Source organism: Opisthocomus hoazin, chromosome 28, assembly GCF_030867145.1.
Source record: "Opisthocomus hoazin isolate bOpiHoa1 chromosome 28, bOpiHoa1.hap1, whole genome shotgun sequence".
NCBI classification, from domain to species: Eukaryota; Metazoa; Chordata; class Aves; order Opisthocomiformes; family Opisthocomidae; genus Opisthocomus; species Opisthocomus hoazin.
The window spans coordinates 2,900,463-2,908,376 of record NC_134441.1 but is presented as its reverse complement, the minus strand read 5'-3'; the positions used below and the strand labels follow the sequence as shown (position 1 = coordinate 2,908,376).

The 7,914-nt window shown below is 49.3% G+C and overlaps 1 protein-coding gene across 3 annotated transcripts in view; it reads right to left on the bottom strand.

The window, feature by feature from the left end:
* Nucleotides 1-745: 745 nt before the first annotated feature.
* GFPT1 (glutamine--fructose-6-phosphate transaminase 1) overlaps nt 746-7,914 on the bottom strand; it is a 54,246-nt gene continuing 47,077 nt past the window's right edge. For 2 of the 3 annotated variants that reach the window (XM_075444859.1, XM_075444856.1), the window contains exon 19: nt 746-980. In XM_075444859.1, the coding sequence (XP_075300974.1) occupies nt 903-980 (78 nt within the window). In that variant the 3' untranslated portion in view covers nt 746-902. Of the gene's footprint in view, nt 981-5,199; nt 7,602-7,914 lie in introns of those variants that run through there. The other variant, XM_075444858.1, reaches the window with a different exon arrangement.

The following is a 7,914-nucleotide window of genomic DNA, read 5'->3' as shown; positions in this document are numbered from 1 at the left end:
CTGGGTGAACTGAGAATACACATGGCAGTGTCAGTCTTCAGAGGCAACAAAACCAGAAAAAGTCCTCAGTAATTGTGTTCCCGGTCCTTCTGGCTTTACAAAGCAATAGGGCTTTCCTGGCGGAGATCAGGAATGTTATGAAATCAGGTTCCCATGCAGTTTGTTCTTTGCGTGCAAACCAGTCTGGGGGTGCATCCACAGCAACAGAAACCATTTATACCCAGGACAGGTGATGCCACCCATTTCCCGGACAGCAGCAATCTGTGTGACCCCAAGGGGCAGCCCCGCTTGGACAGGAGCGTAAGGTATTTTCAAAAGTGATTTTTAATAGGACTTTCTAAAAGTGTGATTTAACAAAGTTCGATGGCAAGGTCTGCTCTATTACTTATTAAATGAATGGAATATGCAAAGGAAAAATCAAGGTAGGACTGAGGTTAGAATGACTGAAGAAAGAGGTAAGGAGTAAGGGAGGCCCTCCCCTTGAGTTTCAAGGTTCAGAATGGACCCCCTTGCTTTCTAAACTCCTTCTCAGAGAGGAGATAGGGTTTGGGAGAAGCTGGATTTAGAGGATATAAGGACGAAGCTCCTGGAGCAGAGTTGGTGGTGGAGCTTGTTGCTTCAGAAATAAAATTGGAGCCCAGGTGAACTAGAATTACAGGTTACAATGACAGCTTTCTTTTTTTAATAGTCAAAACCTGGCCATTTGCTACCTCACAAGCTGTTTCCAGCTGGTGCGCACATTCCTTTGGCATTTATGGTTAATGACTCGAACCAGGTGTTGCGCATGTACACTCAAGAGGCTTGTGCTTCTGACCCCAGGTCTGGTGCTGGCTTGTGCAAGAGCCTGGACATCCCTTATGGTGCCTGTGTCCTTCAGCCTTGCAGCAGGACCAGGATCTTGATTAGTGCCATCCTCTGTAGCTTGGTCTCAGTTCCATTGCTGTTCTCTTAGGGCCGGCATGGCTGCGTAGTTTCGGGAGCTTTTTGAAAAAGAAACCCAGGATTAGTTACTGTTAACAGATTGCTGGTTCTTTAAATATCCAAACATTCTCTGTAGCAGTCAGGGAAAAGTTTAGATAATGCTGCAAATATGGAGGTAACTCTATCTACTTATCTGAGGCCAAATTGGCAAGGTTTTAAAGAGTGCCCATTATAAATGGAAGACATCAGAGATAGTGACTAAGAAAGCCCTGCTCTGGCTGCTAATCGTGACTGGACGCTATCAGTGCCCCATCCCGTCTTGTTTCCATGCAAAGGCCAAGCAGACAAAGGAGTTCCCTGTGTGGGGCTGTTCTGTCTGACATGTGGGAACAAATGAAAGGCAAATGTTAAAGGGGAACGAGGGCTTGGGTTTTCATCCGAAAGCCAAAAGCTTTTCAGACATTCCTGAGAAGCATCTCGGAAATGGGAGGACCGGCATCAGTAACTGTATCCTACGATCTGAAGGTCCTCTGCAAACTGTGAAAACTCCCCAGACTTCTTCTTAGTCTGGACACAGTGTGAAGTAGTGGTACAAAAGCATCTTGATGCATGCTTGTGTAGTGGATCGCATTGATTCCCATTCCACTGTGCATCGCTGCAGGCCACGGGCATGCTGTTCCTGTGGCAGTGCGGGTAGGAGAGGCCCCAGCAGCACTCAGAGCTTTGCAGAGGTGCTGTTTGTCCTCCACGTAGCATTGATGTGTGTTTGGGAGGTTGGTACGGCAGGACTTGGGCCAAGACAAGCACTCCAGGATTTAGGCCTTGGTCTATAGGATGCCTGAGAAGCGAATCTGGCTCCCCTTGCAAAACAACTTTTGATTTTTCACTTGGCCAGAGCTTCCCTCTGTCTCCAGATATATTGATCTCGTGCCTGTTCCAGCTGTAACTCCATAGCCATGCTTAGAGTGTTCCAAGCCTGGGCTTCAATAACAAACTTTCTCATAAAACAGAAGAGCCCCGTGTCATATGTACCAGACAGCTGAGAGAAGCATGCGCGTGAACGCCAGAGAAATGCCACGTTTACTTTGTGCCCTCCATCTTTTACAAAAGAGCTGCTGCAAGCGGGTTGTAGGCAGCAACAGAGCAGGTTTGTGCCCAGTGTTTCTCTCCTGTTCTGGCAGCAGTGGGTGGCTGTTGACCTCTGGAGTGAGAGGGTTTTCTCCTTGCTGATCAGACAGTAAAAAAGCACCAGGGAAATACAGAGGGGCTCCACCCGGCCTGCGCTGTCGCCCCGTGGGGAGATGTGTTTGCAGATCTCTCCTATCCGTTGCAGTGCAGCAGAATACAGCAGCATCGCACGTATGTTCCTGTAGCCTACGGTCTTAGAGCTGAGTACCCCTTAGTGGCTGGGTGGCATAAATCAGAGGGGTCCTGTGTCATCGACTGTGCCTTTTTCTAGCAGAGGTTTTCCTATTTGCTTAATTTGTGCACCCCCAGCTCTAGCATGGGCAGAGTTACGTGACTCGTGACTGTGGAGGTAGTTTGCCCCATGCTGACGCAGGTGGCTGCATTGCAGTGAGCTGGAGCAGGGGCTGGGGTCTGGAGAAGGCTGCCAATGCTGTACGTGCTGGGGCATCCTGCCCCTCACTGGTCTGCAGAGATTTTTGCCTGAATAAGGACTGTAGGATTTGGCCTTTGCTTTATACCTCTTCAAAATGATTTCTCACTGAAACAATTTGGCTGAAACAGACACCAACTGAGGCCAAGTGCTGGACCACCCAGGCCACCGGCCTAATCCGCTGTGGCACATTTTTACATTCCCACAACATAAAATTAAATAAATAAGAAACAGACCAGAATGTGAGAAACAAAAAGGAAGGAGCGAACTGCTGGAAACCTGCCAGAGAATCCATTGATTCGGTAGGGTAAATGCAGATCTTGATCGGAACAGCAGGTAGGGAGCCCTCTAGCTTATGGGATCTTTTAATACTTTGGTGTTAGCAGATGAAGGTCACGAGAACACAATAATCTAGATTTAGAGGAGGAACTGTACCGTTGCAAACACTGATGCCTCTGAGCATCAGCTGCAGAACAGCTCTGAAAGCAGGGTGGGGGGGGGAAATCAGTTTAAACAAATTGCCACGTAGGATCGCCAAGGAGGAAGCAAAACTTCCCCTGGCTCCGAAGGTCGGTGGTGAGCTGGGGCCACGGTCCTGGGGCAGAGCACGCGTGGGAGATGGGGCAGGGATTCGACGGGGCACAAGGGCACGGCGTGGAGCTGCAAAACCCGCTGGCAGCGACCACTGATATTTTGCAGGATAGAGCTGTCTGCACAGAGGCAGGATTTTTTTCTTGGAGATCTTCTTTACTTATCTGTGTTTACTGCAGTATTTAGGGGGGAGGGCAATGCTGGTGAAAAGCCCGAGGGAAATGTTTTAATTTCCCTGAAAAGTAATTCAGATTTGGGCTTTAACAAGCGAGCTTTATTTATGGGTTTAAAAACTACAACAACAAATTATTTATCTGGAAAATAATATTTACTGAAAACTGTGGTGTGGCCCAAAATGAAAAATAAACTTTTTTTTTTCTTTTTACTAGAGGTCTTTTTAAGGTTGAGTGTATTCTTTTAAACTGACAAATGTTACTGTAGGCTCTAATGCACGTGTCTAAAAGATGTCAGACTTGGCAGAGCCAAGTAATTTTCATACAGCCTTATGGATGGATCCCTTCTCTGGAAGGCTCATCTGGTGGGTGCTCGTGGCTGGAGGCCGTGGGATAGTTTCTCTGAGTGGTTCCCCCCACCAGTTAGGCCAACGACAACTGGGGACAGACTGGTGTCATGCAATGGTGTGCTCTTCCTGCAATGGAGGTGGGAGCTTTGCTCCCACCACGAGTGGCCCTGGTCCTTGGTTCATCCCCACCTGTGAATAAAATCAGTTCAGGAACTAAAAAAGTTTAGTCCGATCCTGTTTTAAATGATTCTGAGCTAAAACAGACACAGAATTGTTTTTAAGTTTGTTTGGATCGTTTTAATCGCAGGCGGTGTGTTCGTGTGCAGAAGACCTTGCCTGTAAGGGGACAGCTTTAGTGAATGAACTACGTGAGGATGTTCTTTTTCCTGCGCTCCCCACGTTGTTCTGAAGGACATGCATATGCCTGCAGAAATGTGATGTGGTGCCAACTCCTTCTGGGCTTGCAGCTCAGCTGAGCTTGCACAGACCTCAGTGAGAAAGGGGTTTCACCACCAGCAGGAGAGGAGTCTGTGGCAGTGGGCCCGCGGCTCCCAGCGGGTACCTGCCCCTGTGGCAAGGAAAGTCCTGCCCTGGACTGCTGTAGGAGGAGGGCAGAAACTGTGCACCAGAGAGCGGGGAACAGGTCGTGTCTTTCACACATGATATGCCACTCCTGTTTAATCCTCTCCCCTCCTCTTCCCATGTATTTCCTGTCCAAAAATTCCTGACTTCTTTTTTCCTCCCTTTCTGACGTTGTTGGAATATGATTTAATCACAGCTAACTCCACTGGGGAGACAGGCAGAACTAATTTGCAATGATGATGTGTGTCTGTCTGTTTGCAGCCAGCTCGGTGATAAATCACTTCACTGGAAGCTCAGGATGTTGGTTTGGGGGATTTTTTTTTTCCCCTCCGCCTCCCATTCTGTAGAAGAAAAGACGTGAAAGAGACGAGCCGCGCTGAAAGCCACTTCCACACTCGCCCCCTCCTCGGAAGAGTTTGCGGCTGGGGCTGGGACACCCTCGTGTGCTGGCGAGTTCAAAATGCTGCAGTTTGCTAATGCATCAATACTGCAGGATTTCACAGTTGCTTCCCATGCTCCAGGGAAGACAGGAACATATTCAGGCTGCTAGAGGAGTTTAGAGGAGCTTTAGGCCATGAAAGGGGGGGGGGATGTTTTCTCAAGTAGCAATTTCGTGCAGAGCTGCACAGGTCTGCAGCAGGAGTGGATCTGCTGGAAGGACTGAAGCAGCCTGCGCACACACTTCTGCGCTCTTGGTGCTTCAGTTTTCTGGGGTTTTCCAGCATCAAGGGTTTTTCCAGCTTTGCGTTGTCAATCTAATTTAGGCTGGTGCAGTCTGGAAACATTTTTGCTCTATAATTTTTTTAAATGCATTTCGGAGGAGCAGATTTGTACTAGCCCTGGCCCGCAGTGTCTGAGCGCGTGACTTGTGCAACAGTGACCAATGCAAGCAGGCAGAGCGCAGCTCAGCTCGTTTATTTAGGCCTGTGTGCGAGGCTTGTAAGAACAGTGCAAGGAGGAGAGGACAAATTTACTTTCACATATACACAACTGTCCTTTATTGTCCTAAGATGTGGTTCTGGCAGACAGCAGCCACGCTCGTGTTCAGATGGTGGGAAAAGTGAGGGTATTCCAGGGCCGCAGTGCCCAAGCAGAAGCCTACTGTCCTGGCTTAGGAGTAAGCGTTTGATGTGAGGGTGGGATCAGGTGGTATGGTGACCCCGGGCTTGGAGGCACGAGTCCTTTTGCAGTTCTGCATCCCCCCTGCACAGCCTGATCCAAAGCTTCCTGAAGCAGCTGGAAACATTTGCCCCTTACTGCCGTGTCTTACATCAGAGCCTAAGCATCCATGCTGCTGCTGGGTGCCTGTGCAAATTAGCGTTATGAGTCAGGCAGAAAACTCATCCGCTGTCTTCAGCGGATTTACCTCTGCAATGCTGCTGTAGTTAATATTTCCTCCTGTTTGCAATAGGCTGCCCTCTGCTAAAGAATGAGCTTTGTCTGCACATCTTTTATTTTGCGCCCTTCATCTGGAGGCACAACTGCCTGTGCACCTTTCCAGCCCATGCCGGACAAAATGGTCTGGCTTAGCTTAAACGTTACAGGCAGTATTTTGGGGTGTTCATTTGTTGTATTTTCGATTTTTCCCCACACACACATTCTAGATCATATTGATTGAATTGGGATAAGGAGTGATTTATAACTTAAACGGCCCATGTGCCAGGGGTTTGCCGTGCTCTCCAGAGCACTGGCGTTGCTGGACTTCACACAGCTGAGCGTGCGGGGGGACTGTGCAGGCAGGCTGTCTACTCTGTGCTTTGGTGTCCCGAGGAAAATGGGGACCCTGGTAAACCTGCTGTCCGCAGATTGCAGGCGCTCCGGGGCTGGTGGCAGGTCCTGTGTAGGGCTGTGGACAGCCTTGGGCACAAATGTGGCACCCACCTCTCTCTCACTGCCTTATCACAGGTCTGTTAAAGCTTTGGTGCTTAGAGGGGTGTGACTGAGCATCTTGTGTTGTGTTTAAAACCAGGAAAGTTTGGTCTTTCACTCCAAAAAGCTGCAAGCAGAGGGAGGCAAATGAAAGCTCCCAAATGTACTGCCTTTGAAATCTTGTAGTTGTATAACCCAGCCTCAACTGTTGCCTTGTATCACACCAACGTCTCCTTCGCTTCCTCACTGAGATCTGTGTTATCAAAGCACTTTGCAAAAGAGTTTCAGTCCTGAACTGCACCCGTGTGACCACTGCATGTGCTAAATGCCGGTAATTGTCATGTCACAGCTGCGTGGTCTGGGTGAATCCTGGTGGTTTCTGGGGTAATAACTGCCAGAGCGTGATGATCTGTTCCCAGGGAGCAGGGATCTGGGGCTATTCTGGCTGGCTTGTGCTTGATAGCTTCAGGAATTCATCACCCACTGGGCTGATAGCAGTGGAGCTCTATGCCTCCTCCTAGCTGTGTCCTCAGCCTGTCTGTGGCGATGGTCCCTGTAAGCAACGTTGCCCACTGGGCCAAGAGGCATTTCTTGACATCCCAGACCCACAGCATTAACATCAAGCTACCACTCTTCCGTGTCTCATACTGTTTTTGTAGTTTTCTAATCTAATCATATGGAAGGCGATGGTTTTTCTCCGCTCCCAGGAGCTTGCCATAGACTTTTCAGCAGGTTTTGGGGGTTTTGGTTTTTTTGGCTGGCTGTTCTTGTCTGCGTGGGACTGGTGTGTTAAACACACCAAGTGAGATGCAGGGCTGTCCAGCCAGGCTCTTGTGACAAAACCGTCACAAGGATTGAAGATCCAACCTTCACACGCTGTCTATGTAAGACGCATCCTAACCATGCAGGTTAGAAATTCCAAGTCAAAGCAACGCAGGCTTAAGCCATTAAAACTGTCACTGAAGGGGGAAAGAAGGGGGAGTGGTGGGGAGTCATGAACTTGGCTTTGTTTCGTGGGCTGCAGAAGCCAAGAAGGGAAGAAACCATCCAAAAAAAGACATAACTGGCATCTCCAAAGCAGAATGCTCTGCTTTTGGCATTTGCTTTAAAAATCAAGACATCTTTGGAGACTTTTATTGTTTAAAACCTAAAAACAAGGTGAGAACTGCAGTGCAAAATGCAACTAGCAAGTAACCTGTGACTGACTGTCACTTATCTACGGGGTTTTTCTGTGCCTTAGTGCAAAACACTCAAATCTGGGGCTGCCAGCCTGTGCTGCGCAGAGCAGCCAGGACCTGACCAACGCTCACTGGTGCCACGAAGGGCCGTTGGGTCTGGGCAGAGAACGCGGCAGCCCAGGGGCGTTGGTTCAGCTGCCTGCAGCTCACCCCTCTCACTCCTTCTCCTTGAAGCTCTCGGCTGCACGGGAGGCGAGCTGCTCACACAGTGGCGAAGCGGCGGTGGCGGTCAGTCTCTGGAGGAGGCAATGCGGTCCACCTGCAAAAAGGACAGGCAGCCGTGTAAAGAACCTTGGAGCAGGAGGTGCGGCCGTGCTTCGACACCAGCTGTGGTAAGGAGTCCCGATCCGGCACCCAGAAACGGGGGCACCGCCACGGACAGCCAGTGGTTCAGCCCTGTCAGCTGCAGGAAAAGTAGCATGGGGTTTGAAAAACCCCAGAGATAAGGATATCTGCCTTCTGCGTGTTAATTCTGGGCTTAAACAAAGGAGGACTTTGTGTGCGCAGGATAACAATCCAGACTTGATGGGATTACTCACTGTAACTGAGATACTACAGGAAAAACTCGGCTT